At 41.7% G+C, this 16,103-nt stretch overlaps 1 protein-coding gene across 1 annotated transcript in view; it reads left to right on the top strand.

Annotated features, from left to right (window-relative positions):
• The first annotated feature begins 207 nt into the window (after positions 1 to 207).
• Positions 208 to 16,103, top strand: part of yeats2 (YEATS domain containing 2) — an 18,868-nt gene continuing 2,972 nt past the window's right edge. Inside the window, exons 1-22 of the mRNA XM_079651026.1 lie at positions 208 to 418; positions 933 to 1,038; positions 1,139 to 1,236; positions 1,400 to 1,492; positions 1,587 to 1,820; positions 1,949 to 2,067; positions 2,942 to 3,103; positions 4,873 to 4,984; positions 5,360 to 5,404; positions 5,489 to 5,657; positions 6,191 to 6,433; positions 6,955 to 7,122; positions 8,015 to 8,106; positions 8,790 to 8,975; positions 9,082 to 9,310; positions 10,067 to 10,225; positions 11,589 to 11,719; positions 12,578 to 12,724; positions 13,184 to 13,369; positions 14,605 to 14,989; positions 15,521 to 15,823; positions 15,932 to 15,948. Coding sequence (XP_079507152.1) covers positions 939 to 1,038; positions 1,139 to 1,236; positions 1,400 to 1,492; positions 1,587 to 1,820; positions 1,949 to 2,067; positions 2,942 to 3,103; positions 4,873 to 4,984; positions 5,360 to 5,404; positions 5,489 to 5,657; positions 6,191 to 6,433; positions 6,955 to 7,122; positions 8,015 to 8,106; positions 8,790 to 8,975; positions 9,082 to 9,310; positions 10,067 to 10,225; positions 11,589 to 11,719; positions 12,578 to 12,724; positions 13,184 to 13,369; positions 14,605 to 14,989; positions 15,521 to 15,823; positions 15,932 to 15,948 — 3,378 coding nt within the window. The 5' untranslated portion in view covers positions 208 to 418; positions 933 to 938. The remainder of the gene's footprint in view (positions 419 to 932; positions 1,039 to 1,138; positions 1,237 to 1,399; positions 1,493 to 1,586; positions 1,821 to 1,948; positions 2,068 to 2,941; positions 3,104 to 4,872; positions 4,985 to 5,359; positions 5,405 to 5,488; positions 5,658 to 6,190; positions 6,434 to 6,954; positions 7,123 to 8,014; positions 8,107 to 8,789; positions 8,976 to 9,081; positions 9,311 to 10,066; positions 10,226 to 11,588; positions 11,720 to 12,577; positions 12,725 to 13,183; positions 13,370 to 14,604; positions 14,990 to 15,520; positions 15,824 to 15,931; positions 15,949 to 16,103) is intronic.

Below are 16,103 nucleotides of genomic sequence, written 5' to 3'. Positions count from 1 at the left end.
TCAAAAGCTTTAAAATATTCATGGGGGTGTAAGACTACTACCACTAGTGCCAATATAAGAGTGAATTAAGACTTCTATCCAGAAGTGCTAGGATTATTTAAAACATGTTTTAATATATAATAATATAGTGAACAAACTAAAGAGAGATTACAATGCATAATGTTTACATTGAGTGTGTTCCGACGGTTCCGACCTTAGCGTCATCTGTTCTGTAGAATACTGGTCCCTGGTGGCTGTTTTGATGAAGTGCAAAGCTAACTGTCCACCACTTAGTTAGCTTACTTGTCCACCTCGAGATTTAGCAATTTACTAAACACAAGTGTGGAAATTGATATAGAATAACTCAAAGGATATGTTCCCACTGAATTAAAACACACGCCTCACACAGAGACGTTGCTCTGCAACACAGGGTGCTCCAGTAAGTTTGCATTTCAAATTGATTCAATCGGTGTCTACAAATGTGTGCTAACGTTAGCTAAATTAGCAAACAAAGATAGCGTTTGTTTAACGTAACGGGGCTACCGGCTACACGAAAGACAGGCACGGATTTATGCAAATACACAGTTTGATAGACAGACTGGTTGCCTAACGTTTAATGTGTTTGTTAAGATAACTTGGTTCATTGAAGGCTATGGTTGCGCTGCTAATGTTAGCTGTGTGCATTAGCCTCACTGCTAGCCGGCTAATTTGATGCTAACTACCATCACAAATCCCAATCTTAAAGATTGTATTGTCATATACACAGCTACAGTGTAGTTATGCAATGGAAGTCTTGGGTCACTGGTTCCTCAAACCATGCACTTTACATATATACAAGAGTAACAAGACAAAAAACAAAATACCATCACAACTGGCTGTGATATAATATTGATGTGCCTAGCTTGCATTAGCTGTTTATATATGCATGTTTGCTAATATCATCTTCTTTGCAGGCAGCTATGTCCGGGATTAAAAGGAAAATAGAAGACAATGACCCCGATTATGATGACATTTCGCTGTTCCAAAACAGTAAGAGAAACAAAGCAGTTGAACATAATGGTAAGTTCATGATCTGAACCCTATCACAGTACATGTTGTGACAGCTTACAAGTTACTGTACTTATTGATCCCGGCTCTTTAATTTGTGGTACTCCTTCAGCCCGAGAAGCAGCGGTACAGAAGATTGAAACCATCATCAGAGAGCAGTTTTCTTTAGAGATGAAGAACAAAGAGCATGAGATAGATGTGATAAGCCAGGTATCTGAATGACTGGAAAAGTATCTTTTATTATTTTCATTATACTATAATTGACTTGTTTGTATCAGTGATGAGGACATACAGATGATCACTTACATTTTGAGTTGTATGCTCACAGTTTAAAGAAGAGCATTTTGGTTATTTGCTTTTCACTATGTTGCAGCGACTCAATGAAGCCAGGAGGATGATGGACAAGCTAAGGGCATGCATAGTGGCCAATTACTATGCCAGCGCTGGAATAATAAAGCACCCAGAGGTAAGTTAAGATAAGATATGTTCATATATTGACAGCTGCTCTAAGCCAGTGGTATAGAACAGTGGCAGCAACCACCATTTCTTCTGTGTCCTAGCATGCTTCTAAGAGTGACCCTGCCATGCTGAACCATCCAGCCATCCGCCGGTTCCTAGAGTCCCCATCCCGGTCCTCTTCCCCTCTCAATCAGGGCTCTGAGACTCAGTCTCTGGCCCAGTCAGAGTCCGAGTCCCTCTCACAACAAGGAGAGGGGGCTGAGAGGGAAGGAGAGGGAGCATGGAGAGAGGACGGCAGCAGGCAGGACCGCAGACCAGGGCGCAATACCGGCAAGGTGAGTTCAATCGACCAAGCAGACCGTGTTATTGGTTATGTGATAAAGAGAAAAAATGGTAACAGCATTAGTCTTGCGTTTTTATTATCTTTCATAGATTCCTTAATGTTCTCCATTTTTTGTTGTAGGACACATTTGGTGTGCCATTATCTTCAGGAGCTGAGCAGAGGGTTACATACCACCCTACCGGAAATGAAGCCTCAAGACTGTATGCAAAAAAGACAATTGTTGTGGGGAATGTTTCCAGGTATGTAACTAAACTAAGCAAACGTTTGACTCACATAGTTTCTCAGGAAGTTGTCAAACTGTTTATATGATGAAAAAACATGTACCTACTGATCACAATTATGTGTTTCAAGTTTATATACTAATATCACTTAAAATACAAAGTAGACAGAAGCAACAAAAAAAATGTTCTGGATGCTCACATTTGTAAACTAGTCAACTCCAGGTGAATGCAAGATCCAGTCAAACGGGTCAACCATAAAAAAAAGAAAGCCGAGTCAAAGATAAAGCTAAAATTGCCTTTTTTTCTGTAGTCAGCAAAGTGGTTTGTCTTTGCCTTTTTGGAGGGATGTGTAAAGTAAAACCTATAAATAATTTAAAAGGCACATTGACTTAAGATTTTAGCAGGTAGTTATCTTTGACAACAACAAATGTACAACCTACTTTTTGTAAATGGGTGATGCAACTGCCATGTATTTAAAAATCACATTAAAAAAAATGGAAAAACAGGCATCACAGGAAGCAACTCTGCATGGTGGTGGGAATGGTGGTGGGAACCTATTTGTACATAAAATTGACCAGACTACAGGTGAACTGTGCACTAGAGGGGTTGTTATTTCAAATGAGTAATTGCCCCTGTATAATTGGTATGTATCTCCATCACAAGCACGTTTTAAAGCCTAGTCTATTTGTTGAATTTGAATCTACAGTGAATAGTTAAGTTAGAAAAATGTAACGTGTTAAAGACAGTTAATAACAAATAAATGCGATTACATTTGTTTGAATTTACCTCTAATGTCAACTTATTAATCATTTCATGTATTTCATTCCCTGGCAGGTTCTATTTGGATCCGCTTCGATTCCACAATTCATCGGTTGTTGTCTTTCACTCTCAGGTACATTCCCCCAGATAAGCGGGAAGAAAATGACCAGTCGACCCACAAGTGGATGGTGTACGTCAGAGGCTCCAGGAGGGAACCCAGCATCGACCACTTTGTAAAGAAAGTCTGGTTCTTCTTGCATCCCAGCTACAAACCCAACGACCTAGTGGAAGTCAGGTTTGTGTGTGTTTGTTTTTCCCTATATTTGAGACCAAGTGAGTAAGCACTCCTCAGTCATGTGCACATTTTCTGATAAAGGCAGGGCTCCTCTGTTGTTAAACAAATAAGCTCTTGGGTGCTGTTTCATGTGGACTAAAGACAATTTAAGTCGGAGAGATAAGAACAAAGTTTCTCTAAATAAGATTCACGTGTTTTGTTGCCCATAGAGACAGTGTTTAGTTTACTTCTAAATGCATATTATTATTTTAGGTTTGTAGTTTTCCTCATCTCTTTTGCTGAACTAAGAGAGGAAACTCTTCTGAATAATATCAATCAATCAATCAATGTTTATTTATATAGCCCAATATCACAAATGTTACATTTGTCTCAGTGGACTTCACAGTTTGTACAGAATATCAGTATGACAATACGACACCCTCTGTCGTTAGAGCCTCACATCCTACAAGGAAAAACTTCCAGAGAAAAACCACAGTTTAAAGGGAAAAATGGGAGAAACCTCAGGGAGAGCAACAGAGGAGGGATCCCTCTCCCAGGACGGACAGACGTGCAATAGATGCCGTGTGTAAATTGAAAAGATAATACATTTACAACATAGGTAGACCAAATGCATGTGTCTAATAGCACCTTGATGCAACATTCAATTAAATACAGGAGTGCATAAACAGTCAACTGTTGTTCTTTCACAGTGTGTGACTCAGACTCAGTAGTAAACAGACTGTTGTTTGAATCCTTTGATATACAGCGTCCCCTTGTGGGAAATGTAATGAAGCAGCCAGGTTAGTCCCTGTCAATCCTCGCTGAAGTGAAACATAACATTTGTGTTTTTGAGTGATATTTACTCCAGCTAAATATTTCCAGCAATTAGTATTTATGCAAACTCAGAAAAGAAATAATCATGCGGATTATACACACATCATTAGGTGGTGTCGATTACGTTATTTAGCACACCATGAGTCAGACTAGAAGTCAACACTGAGATGACTCAGAATGGTCACACCTACACAATTTTTAGTAAGAACAACATGCGTATTAAGGTGTATACTTTAGCCCAAAGCACTTTGGTGTGTAGATTATTATGTAACGCACAGTTCATCTAGAAAAACGGAATTTCCCCTCAGGGATTAATAAAGGCGATCTGAGTCTTCATCTTAAAGGAACAGAAGAACGGCTTTTTTTTTGGTTAAGCTGTCTCATTTAAGTATTCATCCTCTAAAAGTGGCAAAGGATTTATGTTTGCCTGTGGCTTTTTAAAAAAAAAAAAAAGGTCTCTTTCATCAGTCAGCAATCCTCACCCTGAGCCGTAGCCTCCTGGCTGTTTCAGCTGACAAGGCAATCACGTTGCCGTGGCAGCCGCTCATAAACCCCCCCTGACTGACTCAAGTCTTCATTTACACTGAACCCCACACAGGGCCTGTGCCTTCTGCTGACTCTATACTGTGAACATGAAGGGATGAATCAAAGTTTAAAAAAAAAAAGCATTCCCCGTAGTGTATTCTTGAATAGACACAACAATATACATGCACATACACATACCCTTGTTAATGCAGGCAGTCAGATCAGAGTCTGTTCGGGGATGAAAACCTCAAGCTTCAAAGGAGAGAAGATGAGAGACCTTCAAGGCATTGATTTTAAGAGATTATTAAGAGTCCATGATGGGAGCTTATTTTTAGTTTTTGTTCTCATTGGGCTGAATCCTTCACATTTCTTTTCCCTTCCAAAGCTGATTTTCACAACTTCACATGAGCCTTTTTTGAAACTGTTCTCAGTGAGGCTCCCTTTCATTTAACACGTCGCGGCTGGGGGGAGTTTCCTGTGAGGATCCAGATCCACTTCAATGACCCGCGCAACAAACGTATCGACATCATCCACCAGCTAAAGGTCAGACCACATCAGGAACCACATCGCTTTTTCAGGCTGAGACACAATATTAATACACATGCCGTTTCAACTGAGATACTTCCCTGGTTGATTATTAGTGGTCAATGTTTAATCAAGCTGGCCTTCTTGACCTGTTTTAGTAGTGCTGACTCAGAACATGGAACTTGGCATGAACTTGTATGATATATGGGAAGTACAACTTTGGGATTCTTAGTCTTTGATTGACGTCATTATAATCAGAAAGCTTCTTCATTGTATTGTACTTTACAGCTATAAATAGAGATGAATACTCCATTATTCAAGTATCTACCTCTACTTTACACTTTAACTCCATAAAAGTTTGTACTTCCAACAATCTTTTTCTATTTCCTGCAGCTGGACAGAACATACACTGGGCTGCAGACACTCGGAGCAGAGACTGTAAGTTATTCATATTTACTCTGTTCCCTCCAGTGACTTCTTTTCTCTGAGCTTCCCTCTGACAGTGAGCTATATTTATTGCAGGTGGTTGATGTGGAGCTCCATAGGAACTCTCTTGGGGAAGACTTCATTCCTCAGCCCTCTTCCTCCAAGGTGACTCACAGAGCAGCCAGCCCCCCAATGGGCGCCTCCCTGCCCCAGAGTTATGGACGCTCCAGTTCTCCAGTCCAACACGATCCCAGTGTGGATAAAGGTACGCACACAGAAACATTGAAGAAAAGTGAAGGGGCCCTTTTTATTTCTTGACCCCTAGTAACACTGGGGAGCAATATTTCACAAGTGTGTCCCATTTTGTTTTTGTCTCACATGAAAACCCACATAGACAAGCAGTCCTGATGCTGCTTTGAAGCGGTACAAAAAGAAACATACCTTTGCAAAAGTAAAGGCATTAAGAACATGACTGCTGGCTAGCAGTTCTAGATTCAAGCAATGCTGGATTTTAAATCGGCTTTGCGAATGTTTTACGAGCAATATCTTGAATGCATTATTGTTGAACATGTTTGTTAAGCCTCAAGGATACACACATCGATTTGGTGAGAAACTGAATGTGAACATAACAAAAGTTATCTACAAACTCCACAGACTAACTTTATCATCTCCATCTGCCTGTTGGTGGGTATTGGACTGTTGTAGACACTCTCCACACTCACCCTCTATAGTTTGCATATCTTAACTCCAGTTGTGATTGAAATGGAATATACATTTTTTAAAAACCCTCTCTTCTAGGTTTCATCAAAGCGGAGATGGGCAGGTCTGCAGGCGGCCATAGCTCCGGCCTCACCGCTGGTGAACGCACCCCAACCCGACCCAAAGTTGCAGACAGGATCACTCTGGGTACCCATGGCAACTCTGCCTTCCAGCCCATCACTGCCAGCTGTAAGATTGTCCCTCAAGGACAGACGCCAAGCCCTGCTGAGTCTCCGGGGAAATCGTTCCAACCAATCACCATGAGCTGTAAAATAGTTTCAGGTAAATGTCTCCACCCAGTGGCCATATGACAAAGTTAATTCAGATATTTGTACAGCCTAACATGTTTCATAACATCCTAATTTCACCTTTTATGCTGAGAAAGTAGCAATACCATCAGGAGACGCTGACAGCAAACACTTCACTGTCTTGATATTAGGCTTTGTTAGAGTAACCATATTCACACGACTGATCCGTCTCATGTATTTCGCACAATTTGCTCCTGGCATTGATGCTTATTCTTCACTCGGTGGATTTATTTCAAATGAAACTCTTGAGAGATCAAGACTTCTCATGAGTTCCACTAGTTCCAAATGTCCTGTTCAATCTGTAACCTTAAATCGAAACCAGTTTCACTTTAACAAAATGAATTGGGTCACCGTCCAGCAGTGACGCAAGGATCCTCACCAGTGGCACACATGTCACCAAGAGGAAATTGAATAGGCATCATTTCCATGTTCATTTGATTTGTTATTAACATCCCAAGTATTCATCTCATAGCCTGTGAACTCTCTCCCCCACAGGTTCTCCCATCTCCACCCCGAGCCACTCCCCACTGCCTCGCACCCCCATCACCTCCACCCCTGTCCACAGCAAGCAGGGCTCTTCATCAGTCCTCAATAACCCTTACATCATTGTTGACAAGCCCGGCCAGGTGATCGGCATGGCTTCCTCATCCGCCGCTTCCACAGGTACACACCTCCCACTCGCTGCCGCTTGAAACCGGAAGTGGACCTGCAGCGAAAATAGTGGAGCGGTGTCTGAGGATATCAAAATGTACTTTAGAGCAGAACACATGAAGAACCCTCATGGCTCTCCCTTACTCTTTGTCTGTTTCTCTCTTTATTTCTTTATTTCTTGCTTGTCCTCTTTCCCCCGTTGTACTTTCTTCTTAAAGCTCTCTTTTTCTGTGTCTCTCAATCTTGTTCTCGTTTTGCACTCAAACTATGACGTGCGGTGAGCCAGCAGGAGGGTTGCTGGATGAGAGGTTACCATGGCGACTGGGCTGATGGGTTTCATGGCCGGATTTTAAGGATGAGACCCATCGCTCACGTCAAGTTCAGTATTTGTTTGTGTATCTGTATTTCCGCACAAACAAGATGATGCAAACTGCAATTTGACCGATGAGTGCCATTGTGCACTCTATTCGTGTTTCACCCCATTACGGAGTCATCTTACGTCCTCAAGGCTTTTGCATTGACTTCCTCTCATCAGAAACTCCGCTCATATGCTACTTAGAAGCTCTTTACCCCAGATTGCTCACTCTTTCTCGCCCGCTCAGCCAATCCCACTCCTCCTCCACAAATGCACAGTGCCAATAAAAAATGTTTTATCAAGCTGGATGATGTGGGTGTTGTGGCTGATTCACCAATCCTGGGAGAAAACAGATTTAATGCAGTAGGTATGAGACACAACTTGGCTGGTCGGTTTCAACACCCCCGCTGAGTAACCCTGACAGGGAACTGTCACCTCGCCACACGAGGGCCGTGATATCTGTGGAAAGGATGGCAGGAACTGCAGTGAACCATCACCTGTGCACTCATCTCCTCCATGACTTATTCTGTGTATTAATGTGTTCTGCAGGAAGCCCCTCAGCCAAACAGTCTGTGGCCCATGGCGCTCGCTCTCCAGCCCCCAAACTTCACTCCGGCACCTTCCTCTCATCAGGGGTGAAGGTGAGTTGGTCAAAGATGTCACGCTTTAACAAGATCTGAGCTAAAAGGTCTCTGTTCCAAAAAAAATGCCGGTCTGTCCCTGTGGTATCTGTTTCTTTAAGGGAGGTATTAATAGTAGGACAGAGCTATCTTCGGCAGATGTGAGTGCCTTGGCAAGCTATTTAAATGGGACATCACTCTAAAGATAGGAGGGGGTGTGGGGAGCTTTGCAGGGAGAATTGCCTGGTTCTGTTTCACTCGCTGTCAATACCCCGCTGTAAAATCCTCCCACTCCCACATGCTCATTATCCCGTCACAACCTTTAAAGAATTAAATATAATTTCCCTTAAAAATTCAGTTTGATCACAGAGATTGCTCAGAAATGACATTCCTCTCTGTCATAGGCTCCTGCTGTGGTACTAAAGGCCAGGGCAGATGGGAACAGATGGAGAATAAAAAAAAAATGTTCTTGATGAATAAATGATGATGCTGATTTTCAAAAATATGTTTTAGGAAAAATATCTCCTCACTGCTCTGCGTCTGTTGCCTTCAGGAAAAGAACAAGGGGGTCGTGATTTTACAAATGGTTTCATTAATCACTAAATGATCCTTTTTTGTTAGATAACAGCTACTACATCTATAACTGGTTTTGGTTTTAGGGCTGTTGTATCCCTTTGCTTCATGTTCACTCACTGTTTTTGCAGGTTATTATTAAGCAGGAGCCAGGGGAAGTTTCGACACAGCAGCAGCAGATGGTTTCCACAGTAACCAGCCAGCAGCAGCCTGGCGCTACAGCAGCACACCAGTTTGTCGCAGTGAAGGGAGGTCACATGATCTCCATGTCGGCCCAGAAACAGACAGGAGGGGCCACGGGGACCACAACTGGCAAGGTCGGACCCTTGCATATACGCACACACGATCACATGTCAATCATTTCTATATTAATAGTGATATGCAACAGTAACATTTTCTTCAAAACTTTTCTTTTGTTTCTAGATGTTAGGCATCCCAGTTAGCTCTACGCTCCAGTCTGCAGTCAAACAGGTAGCTATCAGCAGTGGACAAATTCTGGTCGCCAAGGGCAACCCTTCTGTATCCAAGGTGATGGGTGGGAAGCAGGTTTTGGCTCAGGGCCTCGCTAAAGCCATCGTCAGCGGAGCCAGTGGGCTCTCTGGACAGCAGGCGGCTGCCAAGTCGACTGGGGGGTCAAGTGGCAAGAGTGGAGGTCAGAGTTCACACACACACAGCAGGTCCATGTGACACTAAATCCTTGAAACACTTGGATTTAAAGTCCCTGGATATCGAATGAACTGCTTGAAATAGTAATTAATAATAATAAATAATAAGTAATAAATCTTTATCTGACTGAATAGATTGCTCTTTAGATAAAGAAATAAAACAAGTCTGATAATGGCTTTTGCTTTTCAGACAACGTTGGTCTTAAGACATTACATTACATTACATGTCACTTGTTAGACGCTTTTATCCAAAGCAACTTACATACTCAATACTGTGGGCAATCCCCACAGGAGCAATTTGGGGTGAAGTGTCTTGCCCAGTGACACAACGACTGTGACCCCCTGAACCCAACACCAAGGCTCTATCCACTGCGCCACACGCCTCCTAAGAAGCACAATTAGTGTACAATTATCATAACAATAAAAAGAAAATGGCATTTACACATTTAATTAAGTTTTAAATGAAGTCCCTATTGCGTAGCGAATTATAATTACAATTTTTGGGGGCATACACAACTAAATAAAATAAGAAATATGATGAAATAACAAACAAAAAGTCAAATTTGAAAGACTAAGAAAAAAAAAAGAATTATGAGGTGAAATAATTTTTGACTCAAGGGTACTGCGCCTGTAGTAAACATACACTTTCACTTGGACAGAAGTCACATTTATGTTTAGCCAAAGACATTTTATTCATATTTGTACATGTGCATTATTGGTTTCTTTTTCTCTGCTGTCCTTAGTGATGGCTACTCTTCAGCTGCCAGCCAACAACCTGGCTAATCTGGCCAACCTGCCTCCAGGCACCAAGCTCTACCTGACCACCAACAGTAAGAACCCGTCGGGGAAGGGGAAGCTGCTCCTCATCCCACAGGGAGCCATCCTGCGAGCCTCCAGCGCAGGTGAGACATGCTACAATGACCCTTGAAATGCAGACATTGGCTAAAGAACTCTGTTAATAGTTATTTACCAACGCCCTCTGCTGCTGCTGCTGCTGCTTGATTCTAGTTTTCAGTCACTTACTTATTAATACACTCCTGTCCAACTCTAGGGAGCTGTTCAGGACCAGGGAAATATTCTCTTTCACTTTTAGTAGAATGTCTTTTTGAAGTTACCACCTTCTAAAATACAAATCTGTGACACTTTGTGTTGTGGCAGCAAAATGCATAAAATAACCAAGCAGATATTGTATTATTTAGAAATAATACCACCTCCACTTTCAAAAGTTGGGGCTTAGGTTATATAGTTAGGAATTTCTAAGTGAGTTAAGAAAGCCTGAACATAGTTGCTTTGCACAACTCATTACTTCTTATAATATATTGCTCTCCTTCTGTGTCTTTTACATGGAAGTTTGAAATTGGTAGCTTTGGGAATTTTCTGGGATGAATTAGTATCTGGGGTTAACATCCGGACTAAATGACTTAAGCCCTGACTTTTCCTCTGTGCCTTCATTTGTAGAAAGCTGTCATAAAAATGTTACTGGTGTCAGTTATTATCAGGGTTCATACGGTCATTAAAAACCTGGAAAAGTCAAAATGCTAATTCCAGGCCATAGAAAAGTTATGGAAAAAAAATGTTTTTCCCAAAGTTCATGAAAATGTAACTAAAGTTGCATCAAATATAATTTATATTTTATCTAATCGCCAAAATAGTAATACTATAATGATAATAAATACTGTAAGTTATTTGTTTTACAACATGTTTCATATGCAGACCTTATTTTCCTGTTCCATGTTATAATAAACCATTTTCAGTGGTACCGCTAGGAAAGAGTCATTTTTTTTGGTCATGGAAAAGTCATTGAAAATCTTTGGTGAAAAAGTGTATGAACCCTTTGTTATACATTTTGGGAGAAGTAAGAAACCCTCTTCTCTAAGCTGTGAAGCATGCTGGTGGCAGTTACAGATTGTGGCTGCTACACTTCCTTCTGGACAGTGAGTCAGCCCTAGTCATCTTTTTCTCTCTGCTGTTTATTGAATGCATTCTGCGAGCCACAATCCCTCTCACGGCACACTTTCTGTCAAATCGCAATGAGATTAAAGAGATTAAGCAGAGCCCTGTATGTCATTTAAAAAAAAAAAAATGTCACAGTACACCAACGTTACTCTGTACAGCTCTGCTCAGAATCATCTGTCCCGGTACAAAAATACTTTTTGGAGATAACACAAATGATTGCATAGAGGATGAGCTGTAGTTATGGATGAAGAATAAGAGGATCGTTCATCAGATGTTGGGCTGATGTGTATGTGGCTGAATGTAATTTAGGTCAGCAGTCCCAGAGCAGCTCATCGACCGGCGCTGGGGGCTCTCAGACCTCCTCTTCCTCCTCTTCATCATCCAACAGTCTGCCTTCCAACCTCTCCTACACGTCCTACATCCTCAAACAGACCCCACAGGTGGGTGGAAATGCTCTAAAACAAACCTTAGAGAGATGCTTACTCTGGCATAAACAACTTCTATTTTGATGTCTTTTCTTCTGTTGTGGATTCTTAATTGTTTCGTTTTTTCTGGCATGTTTTGAGCAGAGTTTGAACTGCTTCATTAAAATCTGAAGGAAACTGAAGTTGATTTTGCACATTCAGTATTCATCACCACAGATCTTATAGTTGATGTCTTTATGGCACGGCAGGACTTGCATGCACAGTCTGCAGAGAGCTTTCCTTCCCTCGGTGAATCCTGATTTTTGTATTCTAGTGTGGAGGTTGAGCCTGATGTGTTCCTAATGAGAGACATTCATTATAGCAGCATTGATCCTGCAGTCAGCTTTAGAACACTGCTTTAGCCAGCAGAATAAAATGAAGTTGCCAGCAAAGGTTTCCACTTACATTTAAAGTAACAAATCTTGACTATGTTTCCTAATAATGATCAATCTTCAGGGTTAAAAGTGTTTTCTAGGTGTGATATCTACAAGTGCTCAGATACATACAAATGCACACACACTCCAGTTAAGAGCTAATAGGATAATTAATTGATTTTTAGGAAGGCTAATTACATTTCCTGTAAGCTTTTAGTGTAGTTGATTTCATTTTAGATGCTAAGAATCGTCACATTATGAAAATGTACCCTTATTGACTGCACAGTATAAATGGGGTAACATGTTTATCTTAGCTTTAAGACTGGTTCATAAAAGGGACTAACTAAAAGTGTGTTAGTGCTGAGTGGGTCACATTAACACCATGACAATGCCTTGACTTTGAATGCAAAGTGATATGATGTTGGATTTCTACCCATTCCCTAACTCTGCGTATCCACAGGGCACGTTTCTAGTGGGCCAGCCAGCACAGGGTTCAGGGAAGCAGGGGGGTTCCAGTTCAGCAGGCCATGCAGCATCATCTCCGGCAAATGTTACCCAGCAGGCCATCCGGGTGACAGCGGGACAGAAGGCTGCTATCCTGGCTCAGGTCAGTAAGGCTAACGAAACTGAGCGCAGCACTGATCCTCCACAATGTCTGATCCTAAGGGAAGCTGCTGGACTCACTACTTATTCACAATTCTTATAATAAGACCATTATTATTTGATTACATTTTTAAAAAACATTTTATTCTGTATGATTTTGAGGTAATTTATGGCCTTTTTTATGAATTGTCTTAAACGAGCATTAACCCTATCACACACTGTAGGATATTAACATGCACATTTTATCTGACCCTTTTATGGTGACTTTACATTAAAACCTTACTTTTTTGCCTTATAAAAATATGCTACGGCTGGTTCCAGAATTGGTATCTGAAGTAGCACTCCCACTGTGCTAATTCATCTTTTGCCACTTTACTTGCTTCCTCTCCATTTAATTATGTTCGTAGTGGATTGTAATTAAATGGCAGCTCCCGTTCAACATTGTGATTGTAATGATTGACAGGTGGTGGGCGGCTCCCAGGGTGCCCAGGTGAAGTTGTCCGACGGCTCTATTAAGACGGTCACCGCGGCAGCAGCAGGCCACTTGTCCAAGCCCGGGACGACCACACTGAGGATGACAGGCGGAGTCATCACTGCCACCTCCTCCACCCCCGGCCCCGTCAGCGCTGCAGCAGCCGGTCAACAACAGGCTAGTTCCCCAGTCGTCATATTCTTCCATTTTATTCTGTCTGACAGTTGTTTCTTTTTCAAAGTCATTGCAAACCAAAGGGCTGTTCCCTTCAAAATGTTAGATGTTTTTTTCTGTTTATGCTGGCAAACTGGTTGTTTATGTTTCCAATAACTTAGATATTGGTACATTTCCATCAAATCCAGTTTGATTTAAAACATTTTATTTAATATTTCCCACAAAAATAATCGTTATGAATGTTTTTTTTCGGTGAACAGGGAATTTATTTCATTGTGATGAAGGATGCTATTGCAGATGAATAGTCCGAGTTCATATAATGTAGTTTTTATGCTTTTACACAAGTGAGAGATACATGTTCTAGTGGTTTTCCAGTGCAGTTGAAATAGATGGATAAGAGGAGTGACACATTGTGAGTGCAGTAGCAAGGTGAGTGTTGTATTAGTCAGTTAGTTGAGATGTGTGAAGAGCCCTGCACGGTACATCAGCATTGGTGTGTTTGGGTGATTATGACTTCAGAGTCTGTGGCCAGGCCTCATTAACTCGGGGAATGGAAAGACACAAAAAAACTACCTAGAGGCTCAAACAAGCAAAATAAAATATGTAACAGTATGATACAGAGAAAAACACTAAAGGCCCAGAAGATGTTGACGCAAATACAAAAGAGGGATACATCACTGCTGATCCTGTTTTGGAAAAACTGCCCTTTCAGGACTGTTAATTGAATCATGAAGATTCTTCGTCAGAGAAATTGACTCTTTTGTCTCTGCGAATACCATAAAACCACTGACCTGATCGGCACATCTCACTCTGAGAGCTGCACTGTACCCAAAGTCCTGCCACAGTCAAATACGTTTTCCAGCACGTCTCATCTGCCCTTCTAAAAACCAATTTGTATTTTTGAAATGTTCACAGAATAACAACTATCATACATATCACATACACATTCTCTGTGATGTAGCTGCAGAAGCGATGACACGTGTCACCCCATAAAGTGTTTATTTCAATGCCTAAAGTAAGTGTTTTGAAATGAAACGTGTCTCCAAAACAACGTTTTTATTTGGTATAATAAATCATTTTAATTTACCTCTGTATCATTAAGTTAAAACTCCTTGACTGTCTTTTCAAACGTAGCTTCCCTCAGCTTAACTCACACACACATCGATAGAGGTCAAAATGACAGAAAACAAGTGTTTGTGTTTACTTCCGGGCTGACAGCTGTGTTTCTGTGTGTGCAGGCTGCCGATGGCGGGAAACCTGTCTCTCAGCATCACTCGCTCCTGGTGGCAGCCAATCAAGCGGCAGTGATCAATGCAGCTAAGAGCGCCTGTGCTGCAGCAGCTGCGGCCGCTGGAGGCAGCCTGTCCAAGGCGGCCGTGGCCTCGCTGGTCAAGGGAGCCGGAAACTCTGCCACCATGACGAAAAGTGCTGCAGGCTCAACTGGAGCTTTAGTTACTGTGGCCAAAGGAATTACCAACATGCCTGTGGTCAGCATGTCCAAGGCTGCAGGGGCGGGGACTGTGGGGGGTGTGCCCAAGAGCAGCGGCAAGCCATTGGTCAATGCCGCCTCGCTGGTCACCGGAATGGCAGCAGCAGGAGGAAAGACGGGTGCTACTCTCTCAGGTATGCATTTAGAGATGAACTTTCCAGTATCTTTTAGGTCACGATCAGATTCTATACTTACATTTACTGAAACAGATATTTTATTTTTTGGAATTAGTGTAGTTCAGCACAACTTTTATTAATTGGAATTTTGGCTGAACAGACGTTATAAGTTGCCGTCCTTTCTTTTGTTTTGGTTCTAAAAAAAAGTCTGTTTGAGTTAGCCAACTGTTACTAGCTCACTTAGTTGCAGAATATTGCATTTACAATTACAATTGATTTTAAAGTTTAAACCCAGCTTGTACATCTAACTCTGGGAGACAAAAAGATATGAGGCCTACATAATAGTTAGTAAAACCACTTTATTACAAATTAATCAAAACATTTTGGCCATGGGTAAATCTGGATTGGTACCCGGAATTCCAATATAGGATCAGATCTGTCCCAACTTTATATAAATACTGTTTTTCTCATCTGTTAAATTATTTAAACAAACATATTTTGGGTCCAGCCGCATTGCGCCTCCTGTTGAATGTACTTTGCTCTGTCCAGGCATGCTGAAGATCCACTCTGGAGGCTCCAGCTCTCAGCAGACAGTCTTATCCATCCCTGCCAACCAGCTGAAGCAGCTGGGGGGGGGCGGCGGCGGCTCTGGAGGGGTGCAGCCCATACTCATGCCTGTTGGGAAAGGTACGCCTGACGCAGCCGTTTTAAAACATTTGTTTAGCCAGCACAACACAACAGTCTGCCTCATCACTACTGTAGCTCAGACCGACATGTTCTTATTACCAAAGATTGCATTGAAGGGTAGAACTCTGTTCACTCTGAATCTGTTCTTCAAGGGGATAAAAGGCAGTAGCGATGGCATTTGAATAAAACATGAAGCAGCGTTGACATTGATTTCTTTGTTGTTTAGCCACTTATTTTATCACAAGTGTCTGAAAAGCAAATATTGAAATAAAGCAAAGGATTCTGAGAGTGTAAGAGTATAAGTAGCCAGCAGAAGATTCATTCAGTTTCCATTCTATATGGTATACATCTATAATGTGTCATTCATCTTAGACTGAGGGTGTTTCTCAATGTCGAGTAAAGCTGCTCCAGAGCCACTATTTCAAGCATACTACGTCATCGAGTG

Source organism: Notothenia rossii (assembly GCF_949606895.1).
Source record: "Notothenia rossii genome assembly, chromosome: 9".
Taxonomy (NCBI): Eukaryota; Metazoa; Chordata; class Actinopteri; order Perciformes; family Nototheniidae; genus Notothenia; species Notothenia rossii.
This window is presented reverse-complemented; position numbering and strand designations above follow the sequence as displayed.